Source organism: Acipenser ruthenus, chromosome 7, assembly GCF_902713425.1.
Source record: "Acipenser ruthenus chromosome 7, fAciRut3.2 maternal haplotype, whole genome shotgun sequence".
Classification (NCBI taxonomy): Eukaryota; Metazoa; Chordata; class Actinopteri; order Acipenseriformes; family Acipenseridae; genus Acipenser; species Acipenser ruthenus.
Window position 1 is genome coordinate 39,484,213 of NC_081195.1, and position 25,038 is coordinate 39,509,250.

The 25,038-nt window shown below is 38.3% G+C and overlaps 2 protein-coding genes across 3 annotated transcripts in view; both read left to right on the top strand.

Annotated features, from left to right (window-relative positions):
• LOC117415020 (serine/threonine-protein kinase B-raf-like) overlaps positions 1–25,038 on the top strand; it is a 50,280-nt gene that overhangs the window by 589 nt on the left and 24,653 nt on the right. For both annotated transcript variants that reach the window (XM_034024924.3, XM_034024925.3), the window contains exons 2-6: positions 9,749–9,850; positions 12,810–13,076; positions 17,068–17,171; positions 19,100–19,202; positions 22,402–22,550. In XM_034024924.3, coding sequence (XP_033880815.2) covers positions 9,749–9,850; positions 12,810–13,076; positions 17,068–17,171; positions 19,100–19,202; positions 22,402–22,550 — 725 coding nt within the window. The remainder of the gene's footprint in view (positions 1–9,748; positions 9,851–12,809; positions 13,077–17,067; positions 17,172–19,099; positions 19,203–22,401; positions 22,551–25,038) is intronic.
• On the top strand, positions 13,091–16,291 carry LOC117415022 (uncharacterized). Its single transcript, XM_059026938.1, has 2 exons — positions 13,091–14,806; positions 15,407–16,291. Exons 1-2 carry the CDS (start codon positions 14,615–14,617, stop codon positions 16,004–16,006), a joined length of 792 nt encoding a protein of 263 aa, XP_058882921.1. The 5' UTR covers positions 13,091–14,614; the 3' UTR covers positions 16,007–16,291.

Below are 25,038 nucleotides of genomic sequence, written 5' to 3' on the forward strand. Positions count from 1 at the left end.
TCCAAGTATAAATACATTTTTTAATAATGCACTGTCATTTTTCGCGTTTTTTTTATTTGCATTTCATAATAATGACGACAGAATTTTTTACATATAGTTCATTTGAATTTGCTAGTATTCTGGGTTGTTAATGTTTATATTTTGTACGTCTCATTAATCTACATAAAAACAGATTTTTGTTTAGCAATCTAGATCTTTCTAAAAATAACAGTTTTGAATAGTTTATAATTGAGTGACACTACGTTAGGTATGGTTGATCTGTATTGTTTATGTTGCCTTTTGAAATATTAATAACACGGTACGTTCAGAATAATGCATAATTATTGTGGTGTATATTCAATTTGTGTTCGTGGTGGCTGAAGTGAATTTTCTTATTAAAAAAAAAAAAACCTGATCAGGTTAGTCTGATTCGTAAGAAGGGATTTTTTTTTAGAAATGTGTTTAACAGCTCAGAACAGTGTTTGTTACGTTTTTGTGAATTATTGTTATGCTGCCCTGCAAATATTGCTTTTACTCAAATAAGACGCATATGTGTGGCATCACAATTTTGACATTTTTTCAGGTTCTTAATAGTTTGTAGTTATCCCAATAATAATAATAACTGTGGTAGGTTTAAATTATTAAAATATTAACAAGTGTGTAGAAACACAATGTCACAACAAATAACCAAGAGGAGAACTTATTGTAAGTACTTCAAATGCGTTACATATAGTCATTTATAATTGTAAAGAGTTAAACCTGGTTATTTATTTATGTTTGCAGTAAGTGAGCATTGGGCCGCCAGGATTTGAATAGGAGTACAATACATTTGCATTTTACTGTATTTAGCAGCAAGTATCCACTAGCAACCTGCTGGCATGGTGCAGAACTGTAGTCAGAATATTGAATGGAACTTCAAGTTTGGGACTGACACACACACACACACACGACAGTAACTAGGTGTTTGGATTGATTCAGCAAAACTATTTATAGCTTCTTAAAAATGACACTTTCTGAGTAAGTTGACACCTGGAAGATTGGTTTAAAAAGTAGTTGACTTATTTAAAAATATTGTTACCATGTAAGCCCACGTTTAATATATCCGACACATGTGTAGGTGTTTTCTGTTAAATGTTGCCAGTATAACAAAACACCCAGTGAGGGGCAGTAAAGGGGTGGGGGAGCTTGTCTCTGCAGCTGAATCACTCATTTAGTGAATGTAAACCAGCAAACTTCTGCTTACTGATAACGTAGAGTGGACAATGTGCTAAAAACTGTGGAAGAATGTAGGTAGTACCAGGCACCAGTACATTTAAATTTAGTTTTGAGAATGTTTAATTTATTAATTTCATAATAGTAATGTTTAATTGTTTAAATGTGTTAAGTCAACTTGTATATTTAAGATGCAGTGCACCACAAAAGTGTTCAGTTTTACACTGAAGGGCTTGGTCACAATACTTTAAATAGAAACATGGTTGATTATCCAGTTTATTTACATTCCTTAAATTAAGTCTATGGCACACAAGCTTCCTCTAACTGGAACTTTCCTTGGCACCATCTCACTCTTTTTGCCAAACATACATACATATAGTGCTGATTAATATAGCAAAGGATCAAAAGTTCCCTTAAAAAAATTAAAACAACAAAAAAATAAATAAATAAAACTTGTATGCATATAAAGTGGCTAACTGTTTTGGCTGGTTTCACAGACCCTGTATAACAGCCCCTTTCACACTGGCATGATCTAGCTGGGTCAGAACCTACCTGGGCAGGGCCCGGTGTCATGCGGGTCGGGTAGGCGAGTTCACACTGTATTTGATACAGCAGGTTTGACCTGGGTGACAGACGTAGATATACAATATGTGTATCAATGCCCCGGAAGCAGCTTGTTACGGACACTTCATCCAAGCTTCTCTGGATTGAACCGTCAGCCCAAATGTTCCTACATCCCTGCTGCAGTCTGGCTCATGCTGTGTCTCAAGCAACAAAAACAAGTCTAAACAGAAAAGTTCCTTGCGGAAGTGAAACCTTCACGCAGGTGTGGCTGTTTGTTATTGTGTCGGCTCACGAACAGCCGTCGTGAGCCGTGTTAACCCGAGTACGACCCAGGTACGTGGTTTCACACTACATGGGTAGCTAGGACCCGGGTCCAGACACGGACAGGAGTGCCAGTGTGAAAGGGGCTTTAGATGATCTTACTGTTACTGTTAGATTAGTGCTAGTCAGGGTCTGTGAAAAACAGCAGTCATCAAATATTAGAGTAAGATTGAAGAAGGTATTTGGGAACAGAAGTTGCTGTTGTTTTCCACCGTTGTGCAGTAGTTGTCTTACATAAACTCGATTTGTATAATTCTCAACTTAAATGATCTGTATTATTTTTTTTTGCCACAATAGGAGCTCAATGCAACATGGATTTAAGTAGTTATTTATTCTGAAAAAACTTTGTTGTATTCTGTTTTTTTATTTTATAATTCTTTTTTTTTAGAGGGTGGGTATAGAACAGGACTGGACAATTTCATTTTCGCTGCACGAGTTCAGGTTTTGTAAAACTACCTTGGTAAGATTTGTTTTTAAATTGCTCCAGCTAAATCTGCCATGGATTGATCAGACCTATTACAGCTATCCATCCAGTGATACTGTAAGTCTCACTTGAGCATGTCGGTTTTTTAAAAAAAGATTATCAACTGGAAGATGAGACAACAGTTTACCGTAACCCGTTAAATGCAGATTTAGCTGATTGCTAAACATCAGCATGGTAGTATTAAATGCAGGACTGTGTGCAGGGAAAGTATTATCCACCCCTTTTGAAAAACATAAGACAGCCTGTCCGAAAAGGTACAGTTTAAAGACCTACAGATGACATTTCTGGCTTTACATGCAGTGTGGTTATGAAGACAACTAAACGGTGATGGTGGTATAATTCGTTACACAACCTTCATCATTTAGGTTTCAATCCATTCGCTTTTCAATGGGATTTCCATTTGCTTCAGTTATAGTATCACTTCTTGGTGTGCTGTTTTAAACCCCACATCAGTGTATTATCACTGCAAGGACCTCATGGCATGCTGGATTCTCTTAAAGCTGTAGTTGCTTCATAACTGTTGTTGGCATTGTAAAGTCGTGCAAGGGTTATGTGACGCTCCAAGGTCACTAACCTCTCGTCGGTGCACGGATAAATGTATTTTGTACAGTGCAGAATGATGAAAGTTAATGCAACTTTATTTAAACTGGGGAAACATAGCGACCGCTGTCGACCACAATGGAAGTTGTGTGGAGCATATCATGTGGCAGCTACCAGATATCAGTGCTCTCTGACCATCGATGATGTTTAGTAACTTTATAAATCCTCGGTATAGAGGATGTACAGTAGTATTTAAATGTTTTAGGCAGTTCCTCTTTCGACTCCACTCTTACTATTTCCAAAATATATTTCAACACATTTTAAAGAGATAGCAAACAACGAGAAAAAAAAAAAAAAAAAAAAAAAACTTAGCTGTGATCTTTTGAAGCTGCGTGTTTCTGGCATGCTGTATGTGAAAATGTTCTTTCGGGACCAGAGGGTATGTTTGAATCCATGACGGCTTCACCTCCCTGTGACTATCGTGGTCATATTTTAGTTGTGTCTACATGGTTGGTATTCCTTGGGCTTTTGGAATATGATTCTGATAATTTGTCTGTACAAGTTTTTTTAATTTTATTTTAAAACATGTCAAGAATTTTTACACTTGGATGCCATGTTTTAAAAAAATATTTTTTACAAGCAGCGGCGTCCGCTGACTGTTTCTAATTAGAACCTCTGTCCTCCCGCCAAACACAACGTTTGTGGCATACATTTTACGTGCTAAAGGGTATTCATTGTGCAAAATGAAATCAAACTAAATAGTCTGTATTGATTCATACTGTATTGACCAGCACACGTTGAAAGTAATCGTGCTGGCAGTCTTACACAAGTACATTTTTCAAAGCCTTTGCCACCGTGGTGAACTTGGTGAAAAATAGTTGAGCCACAAGGGAAAACTTTTTGCCTGTGGCAAGTGGCTAGCGGGAACGTAGTTTAATATTACTACGTTGTCACGTGCTGCTGTTTCAGATTTTTTTTTTTTGTATTATTATTTTTTTTTTACCTTTTCGTTTTGAAGCAGTGTAATGATTCTTAGTTGTAAATCTCCCTCCCGACCCTTGAGGGCGCTAAGCAGCGAGAACAGAGTTCTTTGGACGGGCTGGTCTGACAGTTCTTTCCCAGGGTCGGGGAAGTCGGCCAGTCTGGATGAAGGCCAGACTCCGTTGCAAGAGCGCGTTGACCCAGAAGGTAAACAATGTGGCAGCTGCAGATTGGAGAGGTGGTTTTCCCAAGGGGTCATGTGTGACGGCATAAAAGGGGATGGAGAATCGTAGTCTGTTCCTTTGTGTTGGTTTTGTATTTTAACCTAGAAGGACTGTGAGAGACCCCAGAGAACGTAGCAGTTTCGTGAGTGTTTTGTTTGTTTTTGTGTCAGTAATTGCCTTTGTTTGTAAATCACCAGACGGCTAACACGTTTCCAGAGCTGTCACCATGGACCAGCACAAAGCCGGAACAACACTTCACCACTGTCATGAAATAAACTTGTATCACCCACCACGAGTACTACTGCACGCACCCAGGACTGGTGACCGTGTTTGTATTATTGTGGGGCGGATATTATTGTTTATTATTTTGGACTGCAATCCTATTGTTATTTACCCTGTGCTGTACACATTGGTGTGTATTGCTGGGGGATTATTGTTTGGTCACCTGACCTGGAAAACAAAATAAAATCCTTTCCAAGCCGGATCGATGCCAATGGTGGGCATACCCGTTACTGATTTCTGTTGACCCTGAACTTTGTTTGACCTTTGAAAGTGACTTTATTGAATGTCTTAATGATTTCTGTATGGGTTAAGGTTCTTTGGAACTGTCTATTTTACTATGCAAACTGCCATACTAATGCTATAAAAAGTATATTCAGAACACAGAGTATATAAGATATAAAAAAAAAAAAAGACTTGAGTCAGACTCGAGTTGCAAAAGACTCCGACTCAAACTTGTGTGACTCGGACTTGGACTCGAACATTCAGGCTCTGTGACTCAGAGATATTAACGACGAGTCCTTTTTTATTTTCTATTATATATAAATATAAATAATGGGTCTTTTAAATACTCTGTCCTGATTGGTTGGCACTTCTTTTCAAAAAGTGGTGAATCACTTGTACATATCCATACGCCACTTAAAAAAAAAAAAAAAAAAAGGTAGCCATATTTAAGTGTATATTAATAAACATGATTAACCACATTTAATATAGAATTTTTAACAAATTAATTTAAAAAACGATAGCTTTTAAATTTGCAATAAAGGTGACTGACGAGATTTATGTCAATCTTGTTCTTTTGGGAAATCAAACTATATGAGATTTTGGATGAGTCTGAATCGGACACCAACACTAAAAGAACACTTTCTGGACATAGAAAAGGAAGATAAAAATGCACAAAACACCACCACCTGGGCATCGGGTGTCCTATTTGACTGGCTAAAACAAAAAATCAATATTAATGTAATTCCTGTGCCTGATCTAAATAATTTGCTACGGGAGTTTTAAACAGTCCAGCTATAATATAGCTGGACTTTGTTACCGCAAAGTGAATTTGATAAGTGACCGAGTATTTCAAAATGCAAACGACGGTGAAGCGGTACCGCAAATCTGGCATGGATACCTCTTGTCACCACCCCCGGATTACAAAGGTCGATTAAAAAATAAATAAATAAATAAATAAAAAAACACTCCCCAGCACTGTCACACACTGCAGCAGGTTGTGCGAGAAAGGTTTGATTTGATGTGCAACTAAATATGGCCAGACGTGGGAAAGAAGGTCTACGTGGTTTAAAAGCAGACTCTATGCTTTGCCATGATGAAAATGGCCAGGAATATTTCACTTTAAAATTGAATGAACAAACCAAGAATCACAAGAATTATAATGAATCAAATAAAGAAAAACTCAGAGGTTTCTTTTACTCCATCCCCGGGAATCCTCTCTGCCCCGTACTCAGTTTGAAAAAATATATTAGTAAAATCCCTGAAGCCGGTGCCCCGAGTTTTTATTTACATCCTAGACGTCCTTCTGAAGCAGGGTTTGAAACACGGAAAATAATGTCTTTCACTGGTCATAGGTGTGAGGGAAGCCTTCAAATTACTGGGCACTGTCTTCAAGTGATCGCAAATAGTGGAGCCACACTTTGTCCTTCACTTCCTCAGACAAAGACAAGGACAGCAATGATCAAACACCATGTTGCTCGAAATCGCTTGCTGCAGCTCCACCTACTGTTTAGAATGAAAATCTAAAAAAAGGGCCTGCAAAAGTGCAATTTCAATGGCAATGTTCAATTTAACATCTAGAGGGCTTATTGTTTTTAATCAGTCCAATGTTTATTAAAAAAAAAAAAAAAAATGTAGTTTTTAATATTTTTTTAATTTAATATATATATTTTTTTGTTTTGTTTTTGTAAGTTTTTTCTTAGGTCAGGCAGAGGCGGAAGGATATTTAATAAAAATGACTTTTTTGTTAATTAAAACATGTTTTTAGTTTTTTTTTTCTATTTAGGTAGTTGACCCATTTAATAAGCGCAATAAGGCACTTCAGGGTGTGGGATATACTCTAGTATCACCACGCCTCATAGCTTATAACGCATCCATATATCCCACACCCTGTTATGCCTTATTGCCTTATATTTAAACAGACACGTTCCAACAAAAGAAAAACAGTAGAAGAGATGTCATCTCATGAAGTTTGGGCAGCTGGGGAACTGCGAAATGTTTTCTGTTATAATAAGAGACACCCTACATATGATGTATTAATTATAAATGAGGTCCTGTGAAAGTTTTATTTTTTTTATTTTGTTTTTATTTACGGCAGTTTCACGGGTAAAGTGTCATATTTCACAAATTGTGCATGGAACTATTTTATAAATTATGTGTACAGATTTTTATTTTTATTGTTTAAACAGCAAATAGAGAGAGAAATGCGCTGACATAATCAAAATCAACGTCAAAGTTATTCAAGCACTTTACAATAGCTTGTGAAGCGGTGTTGTAATAAACTGCCTGTAGGTAAAATGTATCTGCAAGGACAGCTTTCAGTTCTACGTCATATGCATGTTCACCATTTAGGCCTTGCAAAACAAATACAATGTGTAACACATACTGATCTTAGGCATCAGTCGACTCGTCAGTGACCACTGACAAACAACCTGTCTGTTTTACCAATTTCATAATCTCCTGCTTGTGATACTCGGCAACTTTAGGAAAGTATTCACGTCTCGGCTGGGCTGATGAAGGAATCGCTCCACCATTTGCTGTACTCTGTCTGAAAAATTTACGTAACTTTTGGTTGTCCAATTTTTCAAGAGGGATATTTGCTTAAACAAACGCCTCTGTCGGTTCAAAATTCAATGTTTCGTGCTTCACGGTTTTCAGTGGACTTTTGGAACATGGAAGTCACCGTTTTTTATTTCTTTGCAAGTAAAGCAGTCGCAGTACTGCTCTGGATTTCCGCCTTTCTCTTTCAGTGAATATTTGAATCTAAATGCCTGTCAGCAGCCAATTCTCGGTAGTGACCTACAGTAACGTTGCAGGACGTACAGAAGGGCTTACCTCCATCGCTGCGTAAAACTCCTGCCGGGTTCTGCTTTATCCGAACTGCTGCAGACACATTTTAACCTTTTTAGAGACATCCATTTTCTTGTTTACAGTGTGTAGTATTTTAATTTCCCGCCTAGATTGCATATAGTCACATGACATAATCACTGCATAGCACTATGTGCATCGCGAATAGTACACGCAGGCACACAGCAGAGCTGTACAATTTGGTTAATTTTATTTATTTTTTGTATGAAGTATAAATAATAATTATGAAATTTATTTTTATTTCTTAAGAATATTGAAAAAATCACGGTATTGGGCTAATTTTACGATTTCCACGCAGTCAGTGAAATCGCGATTTACACAGGGCCTTAATTATAAATCATAAAAATGAAGATTGCACTTGGGAACTACAGAACTGTTAAACAAAGTTTATTTTTTGTGGTTTTTAATACAATTAAGAAATATCTGTGAGAGAAACACTGCTCTCTAGAATGTCTATTTCAGGGATGGAAATAAGACTCATTGTATAGCAGTTTTATCCATTCCTGATTTTACTATGAGTTTAATAGACTCACCTGAGCTTGTTATGTGTACACTGTGGCAAATCAAGCATGGATTGGGTGAAACTGCTTCGCAATGTGAATCTTATTTCCATCCCTGTATTTAATATAGGTTATTGTAAACCCACTAGCCCTGGCACCGCTACTTCATAAACCATTGTGGATGCTAACTTCACATTGTCAGTGTTACGGAAACGCCTCTGAAAAAATGTATAAAACCCTTTACTTTTGAACTGTGACCTAAGATGGATGTAATGTTGGGGTTATGTAAGTTTTGGGGATTCTGGCATATTACTCTGTACTCTGTTGTATTCAATGATTGTCCAGGTCAAGTTTGATCTTGAGCGATATGAAAGATTAACTCTTTGTGTCTGTCACAGTGACCAAGATTCATATCTCAAACACCATTTGAGATAGTGACTTCATAAGAAAGCCCCCTTGGTGTCAGTCATTTTACAAAGCTTCCACATAATTTTAGCAATCATCTTTTCAGTAACAAACACTATTGTAAAACTGCATTTCCTGAAATGTAGGTATCTATTTCAGATGTGTGTTCTCTGCATAAAAATATTTATGAATTGTTTGGCAATTAGAAAATGCCAACTAAATAACAATATTGGCTATTAAATGTGAATAAAGTATCAATATATTGTCCCAACCCAACTGATATCGAGTTAACTGATTTATCTAATTTTGAACTTGAAAGGATCATTGTTTAGTAGAAGTTATTGAGAGTATCAAAATATGGTGGCACCTGCTAGTGTGTTGCACTTTTTACAGTTAGGCCTTTTACTGTTTTTTTTTAATCTAGTTTATCTATTTTTTCACAGCAAGGTGCCTGCCATTAATCTCAGAATTATGGATCTAAACTGAGTGTTCCTATCAGTAACAAACAACCTGGCATACATTCCTTGGCACAGCTGTAAATATAAAATTAGAGCTGTCAATATTGTGAAACTGTACTGTAAATCACCATGACCTACATCCCATTGTAAATTTAAAACAATTAAGGCTCTAAATCTACTTTTAATAGATTAAACATTTAAACTGTTAGACACATTTTCATTGAAATTGTAGGCATCATAAAAATGTTGTAGTTAAGATTTTACATTAATTGTCACATACAATACTCAATTACAGTGGCTAACAGTGCAGCAGGATGCTATAAATAGTTACACTTTTGGAAAAAAATAAAGAAAATCATTTAACTTTTACATTGTTAAAAGAAAAGTTGTAAGTTTGGCGCATACATTAGATGGTCAGATTCTGCTACAGTAGTGGCAGGAGCATGTCTGTAAGCTACAAGGCCTAATCAGACAGCTCTAGTGGCAAACAGGTGTTAATTAAAACTCTTACATTAGCAATGTCTGTGGCTTGCATACAAAAAGTTCACAGAAGAATATAGTAAATGGACATCTTTAACACAGATTATGGCAAACAGGGCTGGTAATCGAGGGTGGATGGATCATAATTTTCTCAATAACATACAGTACAATGGCTACACGTGTGTGTGTTTTTCATACTATTATTAAGTAATAACACTTGTTCTTATGCAGGTGTGGAATATCAAGCAGATGATTAAACTGACTCAGGAACATATAGAAGCTCTGCTGGATAAGTTCGGGGGAGAACACAACCCTCCATCAATATACCTTGAGGTGAGTTAACAGAGACATTGTGTACAGAGATATGAATTGTCTTTACAGCGGGGGTCTAAACTCTTAAAAACCTATCCCTGCTCTAACACGCACCTATTTCTATACAGTGCTCCCTCGCTATAAAGGTGTCGAGTATAATGTGTCTCGGATATAACGCTCCTACAGCATGTCCCCCAATTCTCTATACTTGTGATTCATGCAATATCTCTACAGTAAATACAGTACCGGTGTTGTTCAAACTGTAAACAACTTCCCAGTCTAACTTCTGTTTCTGTCTCTCCCTTTTGATACAGTATCTGAACACAGACACCTTATTCAGCATTCTTTTTATAACAAAATAAATATTAGGCCTATTACGTGGTTATAGTTTAAAGCTATTTATAGTTTAAACTATATAGTGATCGTACGCAGATTCAGCGAGCAGGGGAAACACTGCGCTGAAATCCAAGAAATGATGACGATTCCAAAAAAAAATTACGATGCACAGGCTTGACTAACGATGGTGTTCAGACGATACGATGGATCGATGCATCCCCTCAGTCTTACTAATTATTCACCCTTACATCTACATGGATTAAGGAGGTGGTGATCTATTTTTTTCATGATGTATGATTTTGTATATTGTATTAAAGCATGCTATATACTGTAAGAATGATGAGGTGCAAAGAAGGTAGTGTGAGTGAACTAGTTCCAAGATTAAATTTGAGCTGTTTTAAAAGTCAATAAAACCATCAAACCTGCAGGGTTCGACGTTAACCATGGTCCAGCGGCTCGTTAACCATGGTCCAGCGGCTCGTTAACCATGGCCCGGTGGCCCGGGGCCGGTAGAAATCGCAGTTTGGCCGGTAGTTATGAAGCACCACAGGCAACTGGGCCGGCAACTATACGTACAATATATGTAGTATAGTGCACATGACTTCCGTTTTCATGAACCCAGTATGACAAAAGCTAATTTACAAACCAATTTTTTAAAACATAACTGCTGTACTCCCCCGCCCCTCTGATAACGGCGTAATTGAACTAATCCAACAGTTCCCGCCACACGTCATATTTGATGTACAGTCAGAATCTGAGACTATGTACCGAAGTGCTGGTGGTAAGACTCGTTCCCTCGATTTTTACAGTTCAGGTTTTCTACAACTAAGCAACCAACTGCACCAATAAGCCAAAAGGAAAGTGCCAAAATCAGTAATGACAAAGAAATACATTATGAAAAAAATGAAGATGCAAATTTTAGAGTGTAGTGGAAGAAAGACTCCTGGCTTCATTATGAAAGAGAAACAATGTCATGTTCTACCTTGTTTGCCATCAGTTTCCCAGACTTGCAGATAAAACAACAGCCTTTTTTTGTTGGAAATATAGTTTACATTATCAGGGCATGAAGGTAAGGTCATGAAGGGCAAGGCAATGTGGCCTTCGTTGGGTGTGAAAATTCAGGGGCACAAAGGCAGTTCTAGGGGACAATCAATCTAACCCAAAGGCGCCGATTTTCATAGTCATTCATAAAACAAAAAAGAAATAGAGAGCCTGTTATGCTGATTTATTCAAACAAACACAAATCAGTGTTTTCTGAGTGATTCACACACTAATTGTTTCAAAAATAAAATGGTATAAAAAAATAACATTTAAAAACAACAAACTTTCATAATGAAAAAATACAATGGGTAATTTGGCAAAAAAAAAAAAATATATATATATACAGTACTGTGCAAAAGTTTTAGGCAGGTGTGAAAAAATGCTGTAAAGTAAGAATGCTTTCAAAAATAGACATGTTATAGTTTATATTTATCAATTAACTAAATGCAAAGTGAGTGAACAGAAGAAACATCTACATCAAATCAATATTTGGTGTGACCACCCTTTGCCTTCAAAACAGCATCAATTCTAGGTACACTTGCACACAGTTTTTGAAGGAACTTGGCAGGTAGATTGGCCCAAACATCTTGGAGAACTAACCACAGTTCTTCTGTGGATTTAGGCAGCCTCAGTAGCTTCTCTCTCTTCATGTAATCCCAGACAGACTCGATGATGTTGAGATCAGGGCTCTGTGGGGGCCATACCATCACTTCCAGGACTCCTTGTTCTTTACGCTGAAGATAGTTCTTAATGACTTTCGCTGTATGTTTGGGGTCGTTGTCATGCTGCAGAATAAATTTGGGGCCAATCAGATGCCTCCCTGATGGTATTGCATGATGGATAAGTATCTGCCTGTACTTCTCAGCATTGAGGAGACCATTAATTCTGACCAAATCCCCAACTCCGTTTGCAGAAATGCAGCCCCAAACTTGCAAGGAACCTCCACCATGCTTCACTGTTGCCTGCAGACACTAATTCGTGTACTGCTCTCCAGCCCTTCGGCGAACAAACTGCCTTCTGCTACAGCCAAATATTTCAAATTTTGACTCATCAGTCCAGAGCACCTGCTGCCATTTTTCTGCACCCCAGTTCCTGTGTTTTCGTGCATAGTTGAGTCGCTTGGCCTTGTTTCCACGTCGGAGGTATGGCTTTTTGGCCGCAAGTCTTCCATGAAGGCCACTTCTGACCAGACTTCTCCGGACAGTAGATGGGTGTACCAGGGTCCTACTGTTTTCTGCCAATTCTGAGCTGATGGCACTGCTGGACATCTTCCGATTGCGAAGGGAAGTAAGCATGATGTGTCTTTCATCTGCTGCAGTAAGTTTCCTTGGCCGACCACTGCTTCTATGGTCCTCAACGTTGCCGTTTCTTTGTGTTTCTTCAAAAGAGCTTGGACAGCACATCTGGAAACCCCTGTCTGCCTTGAAATTTCTGCCTGGGAGAGACCTTGCTGATGCAAGTTTCTATTTACTGCTGTGTGGGATTGTTTATATGATGCTTGTGTCTGGCCTAATCATGCATTCTGTCCTGTGCTTGATCTAGTTTTGCATACTGTGAGCTGTCTTGTGTAATGTAACATGGTGTGTGCTCTTCTCGTTTGCAGGCTTATGAGGAGTACACAAGTAAGCTTGACGCCCTGCAGCAGCGCGAGCAGCAGCTATTGGAGTCCATGGGAAATGGTACAGATTTCCCCAGCCCCACCCTCACCCCCACCCTCATCGATGCCAAGCTAGCAGGGGCGGCATGCTTCCCTGTGGCGCCCAACACCCTCGCTGTCTTGCAGACCCCCTCCGATGGAGCCTGGAATAACCCCAAATCACCCCAGAAACCTATAGTCCGCGTCTTTTTGCCCAACAAGCAGAGAACCGTGGTGAGTTAGTTTAAAGAGTAAATTACTTAGAGGGAATTATTAAAAAAGTGACCTTTTTTATGGTGGTTGTTCAGAATGGCTCTGATATTTAAGTCTTCCTCATTCCATTCAAATCATGGAGGTATGACCTCACAATTCTGTCAGCCCCTCCCACTCTGTCCTTACAAATGGAGAGTAGGTGGAGCTGTGAAGGGACACGTTACAACATGATTTAAAAGGAATGAGTATGTCTGTTTAGTCCTGGCACTTAGGATTCACCATACAAGCTCAAAACAGCTCAAAGCAGCTCAGATTTGGAAAAAATATATCCTAATTATTTAATATTGAAGCAACATAAGCCAGAACCATTAAGATTGATTGCAGGAACAATTAAATAGTAATTGTTTCACCTAAGTGATTGCAGTGACATAATACACGTTTATTCTCACTTTATAAGCAATAATGGACATTAATCTCTCTTATTTTCACAAAATAAATATTTATCAATAAAATAATAGTTACTCCAGTGTTCGTGCTAGGCCGCGCCAATACCCCCCTGAAATAATAAATGTCCCGCTGAATTTCTCTTAATGTGCCCGTGTGTCCCCCTTCCCATTCGCAATATCAATAGGCATTAAAATGGTGTATGCTCTGATTCATGCATTTTGTATTAATATTACATTTCTGTTTGTTGTTTTCAATTACTTACACGGTTTACCTCAAACCAGACTAATCTTTTTTGTTGTTTTGTTTACACATGCCTTTTAAAACATTTTAACCAATGTGTTATCATAATTAAACTCACGTGCCTCTATTCGCCAGTCCAGTATGAGGCGCTACAGTACGGCTCGCACCATCACTTTACAGTAGCCTGCGTTACAAGGCTTAACATGGCCCGGCGCAAACAACCTCGGATTCTTGATTTTTTTTTCGAAAAAAGATGATCGATATGAAAATGAACATGAAAATGAGGACACAGCCAGCCTGGAAGCTAACTCTTCTGATGCAGTTCAGTCCGTGGAAACGGAATCCTCAGATTTGCTGGCAGCGAAAAGAAAATGCAAGCGCCATTTTCAACCGGAATTTTTGAAGAAACACAGGTGGCTTACTTTTGACGAGGACAGCGATCAAATGTTTTGCCAAGTTTGTTTTTCTAAAAACAAAAAAAAACCATTCACGGTCAGGTGTAACAACCACAGGACATCAACTCTAGCACGACATTTACAGTCAAAGCACCATCGTAATGATGTGCTTGAGAACGACGCCGATACTACAATGAAGATAATGCTCCAACGGGCAATGAACGAGAACGAGCAAGCTATCCTCCAAGCGCTACAAACAGTATACTCCATACTCCATCTCTGTATAGCAGTTTTTTGGATTTCATGATTTTTCCAAGGAGTGGAAAACTTGGAGAAACTTAGTGTTGGGAGAAATGCCACATACAGACAGTCTGCGAGGAAATGCAAAAAGCAGTTGCAGAGGTCATTACCAAGAAAATTAATTAAAAATTGGAAAGTTGCGATTATGTGACAGTGCTGGCTGACGAAAGTACAGACATGACATATCACAAAAAGCTTTGCATCTATATAAGGCTTGTGCAGGGTATTGTGTCCGAGACCCTTTTCATCAAGAATGTGAAGATTTCAAGCGGGAATGCAGAAACCATATATCAAGAAATAAAGCAGGTATTTCTAGAAAGGAATATTGACAAAAGGAAGGTGATCGGCTTCGGCAGTGATGGTCCCTCTGTAAGTATTATATTATATTCATGCTTAAAAGTACTGTACTGTGAAATGAATCTGCTGTAACGTATCTGTTTGCTAGACCAAATATGTCTGTCTGGTGTTTGCATCAAAGCAAGTGAATGGGAGTAATGTGAGCTGCGTGTAGTTTAAACGTTACTATATTTATACATTGAAAAAAGTTAGTTTTTAAACACTTTTACTTTTGATATGTTCTACAAAAACGTGCATGATGGTAAATTAGATGAGTAATGTGCATAAATAATGCAATGTAAATGTGGTTTTTTAGGCTATATATTTTAGATAAGCATTTTTTTTTGTTACTTCACATATTAACAATGGAGAAATTGCTGAGTTTGACTGCGTGGTAACTTTTATTGTTTAAAACAAAACAAACAAAAAAACCTGTAATATTTTTCCTTTTATTTATTGTACATTGATGTACATTTTACAACAGGGTTTATACAGGTAATGTTATTTGGGTAAAGTTTTATAGTGTTGAGATGATGATGAACTTACCAGTCAGGATGATGGCATTTAAATACTACTGCATTAACCTGTATGAGGGGTTGTTGGTAATGTGGTTTCTTTGCTGTAAATCATTAGGTGATGACGGGAGCAAAAAATGGAGTGGCCATGAAAATGACGCAAGATTATCCCTACCTGGAAAATGCACACTGCATCGCTGCTCGACTGGCACTGGTCACAAATCAGGCAGCAAACAATGTTAACTACATGCAAAAGTTCCAGGAAATGATCACATCCTTGTATTGCTACTTTAAGCATTCTGCTGTTTGTGTGGCCAAACTGCAGGAAATGCAGGAAGTGTTAGATGCCCGTCTTTTGAAAATCAAGGCGTTGCATGATGTTCGCTGGTTTTCATTCTGTGCAGCTTTAGAAGCAGTGTATAGATGCTGGGAACCTCCTGCTGTGATGTTAGAGCAGCAGAAAGACCCAAAAGACATTTTGAAAAATATTGCATCATTTGAGTTTTTAGCTGTGATGTCAATGCTCATGGATGTTATTCCCATTCTGACACAATTAAATCTGATTTTCCAGAAGACAGATTTGGCCATTGTGAATCCAGCTTTAGAAGTAGCCAGAAGTCAATTAGACTGCTTACTGAGGGAAGATGGAGCTCACTTGTCCAAGTTTCTCAGAGAAGCAGGGAAATCTATGCAACAGTACAAAGGGGTAAACATCTGACACTCCAACACAAAGAAAGAGTGCAAGCACAGGCAAAACAATTTTTATTCAGAACACCCTGGTGCAGCTAGACAGACAATTCCATAAATCTGCAACAGATCTAGTTGCTGCCTTTTCAGTGCTTGGTTTAGGGGGGGATCCAATTTCTTCCAGCAGATGAGTTGGATACCTTTGGAGATGACAAGATTGAGCTGCTAATACAGAAGTATGGGGAGGATAAAGGGGAGCGAAAGGAACACATCAATGCGTTGGAAATAAAAGGAGAATGGCTCAGACTGAAGAAATTGGTAAGAAATGAACGTTACCCAACAGGTACTTTGAAAATCCTCTATTCTGTGATACACCAGCATCACAGTGATACTTTCCACAATATATTGGAGTTGGCTGCGATGGCATTGGTGTTACCCATTCATACAGCAGATGTGGAGAGGGGCTTTAGAGCTCAAAATGTGTTGAAGACAGCCCTCAGAAACAGACTGGCAAGTGACAGACTGAATACCCTCCTTGTCATGAGGGCTGAAGGACCTCACTGGAAGAGATTGGAGTATGGGAAGGCCCTGGAGAAGTTCAGAAACAAAAAGGAAAGGAAGATCTTCTGCACAACAGCTGCAAAAAAGTGACAAGTCACTTTTGTAGAGACACCTTAAATCTACTAGTTTTGTATTTTATTTGCATTTTTTTAATAATATAATTTCAATATAACGAATATCATTTCTAACAGTTTTTTTGTTTGTTTGGATATGTTTGTAGATATGTTGGCATGTTAATAAACAAAAATTTAGACACCAAATGCCCTCCATGATGTCACAGGGGGAAAAAAAAAAACTATCAGGAAGTGAACGTCAGTCCCTCCCCTATCCATTGATGTGTGTTTCAAGCCTGTACTACAAAGTATGGTGGCCCTGTAAGTCTAAAAAACCAAGTGCTTTTTTTTTATCGTGTTTACACGATCACGGTCCTAGAAGCCCACTGTATCTGTATATAAAGAAATGTTTTGCTTGCAGTGCTGTACAGGGTAGTCTGGGGGTGTTTCAGTCTCACTGCCTTTCTCTTCCCTGCAGGTCCCAGCGCGCTGCGGGATGACAGTACGGGACTCTATCAAGAAAGCCTTGATGATGAGGGGTCTCATTCCCGAGTGCTGTGCAGTCTACAGAAAACCAGAGGGGTACTTTTCACTGAGCTTGTCTGAATCAGCTGAAAGTAATCTGAATGGTGTAGTAACTGGGCTTTGAAATACACAGGGACCAGTTCACAGATATGCTGTAGAATAAAAAAAAAATAGAAACAAAACTTGGAAGGTAGCATCAGTAGACCATGAGGAAGATGGTGGAATGGTGGCACTATCAGATATTGTATTGGTGGCGGTGTCATATATAGGTGCTCAATGTGACCACAATAAACTCTGGCACATTAGCTTGCATCTTTGGGGTGACCTTAACCACAGAAGAACGGTCAGCGTTGTGCCATTTGTGTCTTTTTGTTTATAAAAGATTAATCATTCTTAACTCATGCACACTATTAGAAGTTTTTAAAAAAAAAATTTCGATAAAAATCCATTCCCAGGAAAATATATATTTAAAAAAAAAAAAAAAAACACTATTATAAACGTGCAATCCTTGACTTCCTGAAGCAGGGGGTTGTTCCTTGTAAGTGTTGTCAAAATTAAGAAAGAGTGACATTCAATATTTATTATTGTTTGGGTCAAATATATATAAAACTAATTTATTGAGCTGGGTTAGTGTGTGATACCAACAGCTAATAATACTGTAACCGTTAGCAAGCAGTGTTCTGTGTGACAATGTCAACCCCCTTTTAATATTCATACAGTATGGAGGTACACCCCCAGTGCATCCAGTATCACCTGTACCTGTAATTTTAGTCGTACAGTTAGGGCTCCAGACAAAACTTTTTGCCTTTATGAATGGCTCCTAGGACCCTAAACTTTGTTTTGGACTTTTTTTTTTTTTTTTTAATGTAAGTTCCCCTTTACATAAACTAAACACTTAAAAATGTGAAGTTAAGATTAGGAATTATGAAGCTAGTGGCCTGCACTAATATGCTACACTTTAACTTTAAAACACATCAGTGGTATAATGACTATAATTGTCCCTCATTATCAGGCAGTGTTTTATATTGGCCAGTAGTTAATGTGTTTATACATAATTATTCTTTAGATCAGTTTAATTTGAGTTGATATACGGACATCTTCAGGTTTAGGACTGAAATGTAGGCCAGTCAGTTGGTACAAATTCTGTCTGACACAAGAGGCTAGATTTTTAAAGCTTTTTTTTTTTTTCAGAAAGAAATAACTCACCCATAAAGTTACCAAAAAAAAAAAAGAAAAAAAGCAGGTGTAGTGTTCATTTCTTTATATTTTCCTCTGGGGAAGAGAAGTCATCCCTATTTAACACTTGCATTTTTACTTACAGAGAATAATTTGTAAATTGTCAGGAAACTGGGTTAGGAGAGAAGATAATTGGCAAATGAGAAGAGCCCATTCGTCCCATCTGTGCTTGTCCTGGATTCAGGCTGGTTGATCTTAAAACTTTTTCAAGTTGGCTGGGGCCTGAGGCACATGTCTAGGACATTCCTTAACAGGTTATTGGGAATATGGAGAACGTCTGTCTGTGTTTCAAATGTTTGTATCTGCATACAGTGGTTGTGGGTTATACTAATCTACTTTTTCCATGTTATTTTTTTTCTAAATTTGGATTTACAGCTGTGACAGGGATGCATGTCACTGACATACTTACTCGTTTTTGTACTGTAATTGGTGGTTTTTCTTTGAAACAAAAACCAAACCAAAACAATACCAATCTATTAATTATTTGGAGTAAAAAGCTTTGAAAATCTTGCTCAAGGTCAACCACACCATCCTCTTCTCCATGACCTGCTATTGCTACCTTTAAAGTTTCATTGCTAGGTGAAATGGACAAATTACTTTTGAACCACTGCCATGTATTTTTCTGACCAATTTTAATATAATACTTAGACGTGTTTCTTGAAAAATCAAATGCATTTAATACATTGAGAAGAAAGTGCTGTCCTGTGTATTAATGTCTGTTTCCTGTTGGTTGCTGTCTCCCATTCCAGAGAGAAGAAGCCGATCGGCTGGGACACAGATATTTCCTGGTTGACTGGGGAGGAGCTACACGTGGAGGTGTTAGAAAATGTGCCGCTAACAACCCACAACTTTGTAAGTGTATTGTAAAAATAAAACAAAATCCTATCTCAGGCTCCCATACTTGCCTTCCATACTTGCCTTTCATACATGCTGTATGTCCCAATTTACTAATGCATGACTTCCCAAGGTTTATTTTGACACAAGCAATACATATTTACATTAAAGTGTAACGGAAAGAAAAGACGCATTACTTTACCTTTTGTATATCCTGTGTTGTCCATATTGCAGCAATATATTTTTCAATGTAATTTTATTGTATTGATACATGTAGGTAAATCGACAAGGAAATTCCTTTCTTGAACTCTTACTTGGGAATGTTCACAAGTTTCTTTTAACCAGTACAGTGTATCCAGATTATGCGCTCAGTGCTGGTGCTCTGATTGAACTGGGAAGTGTATTGTGGGAACAGAAAACCAGCATTGTTGCAGGAGGGATCATGATCTGCATACACTGCGATTCTTAGAGACATTTTCATTCTCTTGGTGAATGCTCCAGAGTACATTTTGGTAAATGTCTTCCCCAGATTATTTATGACCCATGATATGTGATTTTTAAAAAATGCAGTATTTAAAAAATATATAAAGCTGCAATACGGACATGGGACACAGCAAAGGTAACACATCGCATTCCAGGGTGTTCTGCAACAATTCAAATGGTGTTGAGTGCACAAAACATAACAGATAATATAATATGAATCACTGTAGATGTCTACCATAGTGACATATTTCTTCATTTAGCCTGCTGCTATGTTTTATAAAATGCCAACTGTTGCGTAGGTAACAAATGCCACAACAGGCATTTCCTGCACTGAGTTTCTAAATCACATTACATTATATACGGTATACCCACATATATAGCCACAGTAGAGCATAAAAAAACAGCAAAGAATTTGGCACAATTTACAAATGTTCTTATGGCTACAATATATATTTTGCAAACTTTCTGTACATGTTCTTACCATTGTCATTTTTTAGATTTCATACATTTGTTTACTGAATTGTAGAGTGACTAGTTTCTGTTGCTCTTTCCAAAAAAATCAGATTTATCACTGAATTCTAAAAATAAGCTTAACAAAATATAAAAGATTGTCGATTTTCTTTTTCTAAGAATTTTGCAAAGTAACAGAAAACAACAAAATTGGGAGTTCAGTGATTTAAAATGTAATTTTAAACCTTACAAAACAGAATTTTACAACGTTTCTCCAGCTGCAATGTTGTATTAAATATTTTAGTTATTTTAGTTATATCAAAGTTATTTTAAAGAAGACATGTCTTGCAGTGATTTTTACATGCTTTTAAGAAGTGCCTGTCTTTGTTACCACTGTAGAAGTAGGAATGTAGCATTTATTTTTAGGTAGAACCCCAAATGAATTATAGACAGAAATACATCAATTTTCCTACCTTTTTTAAATCGCACCATCACATTTTGTTGGTTTAAATTTCTGTAATGCAGGAGAAAAAAAAAATGAACAACATTTATAATCCAATGTAAAATCAATTGGAACCCAGTGTGTACATTTATACACATTACTATTGCTGTATAGCGAGGAGAGAAAAAAAAAGTAGATTGAGAAAAAGGACTTGCTGGTGGTAACCAAGTATGTGGATTACAGTGACTGCCTCTGTCTGCGGCAGTCAAAAGCAGGCATCAGACCCGAAGGTGAGCTCAACAGCTGCATTTGCAAACAGCCGTTGAGAACAAGATGACAGAAGACAAATTGGCTATGACCCGATAATCGTTGGCCTCTTACTGTTCTTTTAAAACGTGTTTATATCGACCCCAGACAGATACTATAGGCTTGCAGTACTTGTTTATAAATGCAAGACTGCATCACCACAGTCTCCAGCTCTGTTATTAAAAAGTTTCTGGACAAAAAAACATTTTTTTCAGAACTTAAATCAAAATGGAGTTCCTACCTTTTGCTAGATGTGTTTCTTCACAGTAAACATGTCAGAGAAAACTAGGGTGGTTTCATGCTGTTCATAATTTAGCCTCATAGTGTCTCCGTTGCACAGCAGGAGATTGAGATTACAGTTTTTATGCAGTCATATAATTTAATTGTTAAATTGTGCAACAGTTGCCACCCTGCTTAAGACTATTCACAAGCTGTTACCTATTTTCAGCATTTGATATGCTCTTGCATGTGATAGTGGAAACTCAGCATTCATGAAAAGAGTAAAGGAAACTGTTAATGTAGGGGTCTCCTCAAATTATTTGATTCACAATTTCATTGCTGAAAGAACTAGATCCCAACCATGAACATTTCAGGAAGGAACAGTAACAAGTAAAGAGAGGTTACAGAAAATGAAATTGAGGTATCACATTTTTCAGGACACCCCTCAATTTTGATTGGCTAATTTCCCTAGTAATTAATGATCTGTGTGAGGAGAGCTTGTATGAGTATTCAGATGATTCCTTTGAGGAGTGCTTGCATGAGTATTCAAATAATCCCCGTGAGGAGTGCTTTTATGAGTATTCAAATGATCCCTGTGAGGAGAGCTTTTATGAGTATTCAAATGATCCCTGTGAGGAGAGCTTGTATGAGTATTCAAATGATCTCTTTGAGGAGTGCTTGCATGAGTATTCAAGTGATCCCTTTGAGAAGCACTTGCATGAGTATTCAAATGATCCCTGTGAGGAGTGCTTGCATGAGTATTCAATCCGCCACATTGATTCATATTTGCAGGGATATATGAACATTACATGCTAAAATGTGTTGCTGTCCATGACACAGACTTCTGACCTATAATGCCTACCATATTGAGGTCATGTGACTTTTTTTCACGTTACAGCTGCTAGAGACTACACTTTTAGCTATTGTCTTAATATTAGGTCTACAGCTGTATTTTTTTTTTTTTTACTTAGACTATAAATGATCCCTTTCACTGCTGCATCGCTTTAACCCCTCTCCATATCCGTGCTGCAGACCACAGGCTTTGACAGGGTCTTTATAGTTGGTACACAGTTCCAATCTATTCTATGATTCTACCATTTGTGTCCATTCTGCTAAAATTATTTTCTTGTTAAAAAGTAAACTCAACTGACAACACGGTCAGCTTTTTGGAAATGCAGTAAAGGCTACATTATGGAAGGTTATGGTAAACTGCCACCAAGGCATTATGTCTCTGTGAAATTGAACAAGATGATGGCGCAGTTTTAAATTTTGTATGCTTCGGTATTCAGTTCTACTCCCACCTTCTTTCTCTATCAGGTGCGAAAGACCTTTTTCACTCTGGCTTTCTGTGACTTCTGCCGAAAGCTTCTATTCCAAGGGTTCCGCTGCCAGACGTGCGGCTACAAGTTCCACCAGCGCTGCAGCACAGAGGTGCCACTCATGTGTGTCAACTACGACCAACTAGAGTAAGTTAAGCACCTTGTTATCTATTCCCTGCCGCATCAAGTGAGAAAGGTAGAGGGAGAGATGGCAGAGGAGGCTCCCATACTTGCCTCTATGCTTATGCCTGTATGTCCCAATTTTATCTATATCTGATAAAGCGCTCATTAAAATTGTCACCTACTCCAGCACCTGGAAGTGATAGACTGAGATGGTTAAAGCCATGTCTTGGGAACCTCTTAGCTCAAATTCAATTAAAGTTTGCATTGACTTTCCTTTCAGTAAGTTATTCCACATTATGAATCGGGTCATGGCAACCTACTTGTTTAATAATACTGATACCTGATTAACACAGGTGTTGGTCTACTCACAAGATTTAGATTTACCTTTGCATGACCCTATTTTTCATGGTTGTGACTCCTGTAATATGGTGTTTATATCCTTTTATATAGTTCTCTTTCTCTTTCTCATACACACGCACATTATATGTGTGTGTGTATATATATAAAATGTGTGTATGTATATTGAACTATAGTTTTAGCGGGTTGCTTTTTTCCGCATTACAGCACACACAAAGGTTTACACCATACCTTGTTACTGTATCAACAGCCTCTTGCCTTTTCACAGACTGCCCTGAACAAACATTTCTGTCCCTTGATATACCTGCCTGCTAATCACAGGCAGGTGTCTCTCATTAAGCTTAGAGCCAGGTGAACTTCCTCCTGGCTCACTCCCATTGCATTCTGGGGATTGAAGTGCCCCCACTACCTCTCCTACCCCTAATCTGCCACATATCCTCCCCCTTGTGCACGGCATACCGGCCATTCCAAGGCCACTTCTTCCCCCCACCTTTAAAATTCAACCACCCTCCACATTGTCCACTTTCACCCATTGTTGTGGGCGGGCTTGAGGGCAGGTCAATCCATCTTCCAGTGCCTCCAGGAAGGGACCGAAAACCGGCGACTGGGGACCCAAAAGGGGTGGCAGGGGTGACTGGAGCTCAGGACGGTGACCAGGTTGCAACAGCAGGCAGAGGTGAGAGCCCAGGAGCCGGCGCAGCGACGTCTGATCCTCCAGGGGGAACCCCAGTGATGTCTCCTCACCTCCTCCTACTTCTTTGTAGCCGGTTACTGCAACTCTTGCTCCAGCGGCTGCAACTCTTGTCCCAGCGGCAGCAACTTTTGAGGTGGAGGCCCCTCCATTCTTGCCAACTCCAACTCAAGTTCTGACACCTCCGGTTCTGGCAACCCCCACTCTTGCTCTCCTGTTGTGCAGCAATCAACTGCACTAATGCTTTTAGCATCACTCCCCATTTTTCTTTTTTTTAAGAACTGTGCTTGGTCAGTAGGGGCACTCTTCCACTCTGACACCATATGTGGCAGAGCCCTTGGCTCTAGCTCGTTTGCACCCTTTAAAACATTGACTCAGACACTGAACTGTAATTAACGCCATTGCGCACTTTTATTAAACACAAACAAAAATAAACAAAACAAAACCTAACTCCCCACGGAGTTCTAACTACACTTTTTCTCTCAGGTGCCTCACTACATCGGACGGCTAAGCCGTTTCCGATTACAAAACACTTTTTTCCGCATTAGAGCACACACAAAGGTTTACACCGTACCTAGTTACTCTATCGACAGCTTCTTGCCTTTTCACAGACTGCCCTGAACAAACATTTCTGTCCCTTGATATACCTGCCTGCTAATCACAGACAGGTGTCTCTCATTAAGCTTAGAACCAGGTGAACCTCCACTCCCATTGCATTCTGGGGATTGTAGTGTCCCCACTACCTCTCCTCCGCCTAATCTGCAACTATATATATATATATATATATATATACACACACACACACACACACACACACACACAGTGGAACTTCGTTTATCTGCGTGCTTGGGGGGGGGACATAGGTCCTCGGATGTGTGACATCCGCGGATAAAAGGGTTGTCATTGCGTATGACTAGAATGCATGAATAAAGTGCAAAAACTATTAATGTAAACCAAATTAGTGTTTACTGAAGATGTATGCAATACAATATATTACAAAGACAGAAGAAAGTTTTAAGATGAGTTTACTTTGACAGTGTTATTCCTAGCAAAATCTTTTCAAAATGCGATACACCTCCAGGACTGTTTTGCTAGCTTTTTCTGTTACCAAAAAAATTAAATAATAATAAATAAATACAAATACTACAAAGCTACAAGGTCATAAGACATTTTATGACAGGAATTGGCTATTCAGCCCATAATAAAACAGGATATAGTTTCCGGTAAGGGATTGCCCTGGGAGAGGAAACAGGAGTAGAGCGTACGAGAGAGGGTACACAGGTTGTGGATTTGTTGATTTTCTTGATTTATATTGAATGTTTGAAATAAATGTGTTAATCGGGTTCTTAGAAAAAGAAAAACGCCAATCAATGGAATAAAATGGTTAAATAATGCTTTAATGGTTGGTGTTTGCCCACGAGACTAACAATGATTGGTATGTATAGGGTTTGTTGTATCTTAATA

What these genes read in the sequence shown, in the direction of transcription:
- LOC117415022 (XM_059026938.1), top strand. Translation starts at nt 14,615, where the DNA reads ATGACATATCACAAAAAGCTTTGCATCTATATAAGGCTTGTGCAGGGT. An exon ending in TCGGCAGTGATGGTCCCTCT is followed by an intron (nt 14,807 to 15,406) that starts GTAAGTATTATA and finishes GTAAATCATTAG; the next exon opens with GTGATGACGGGAGCAAAAAA.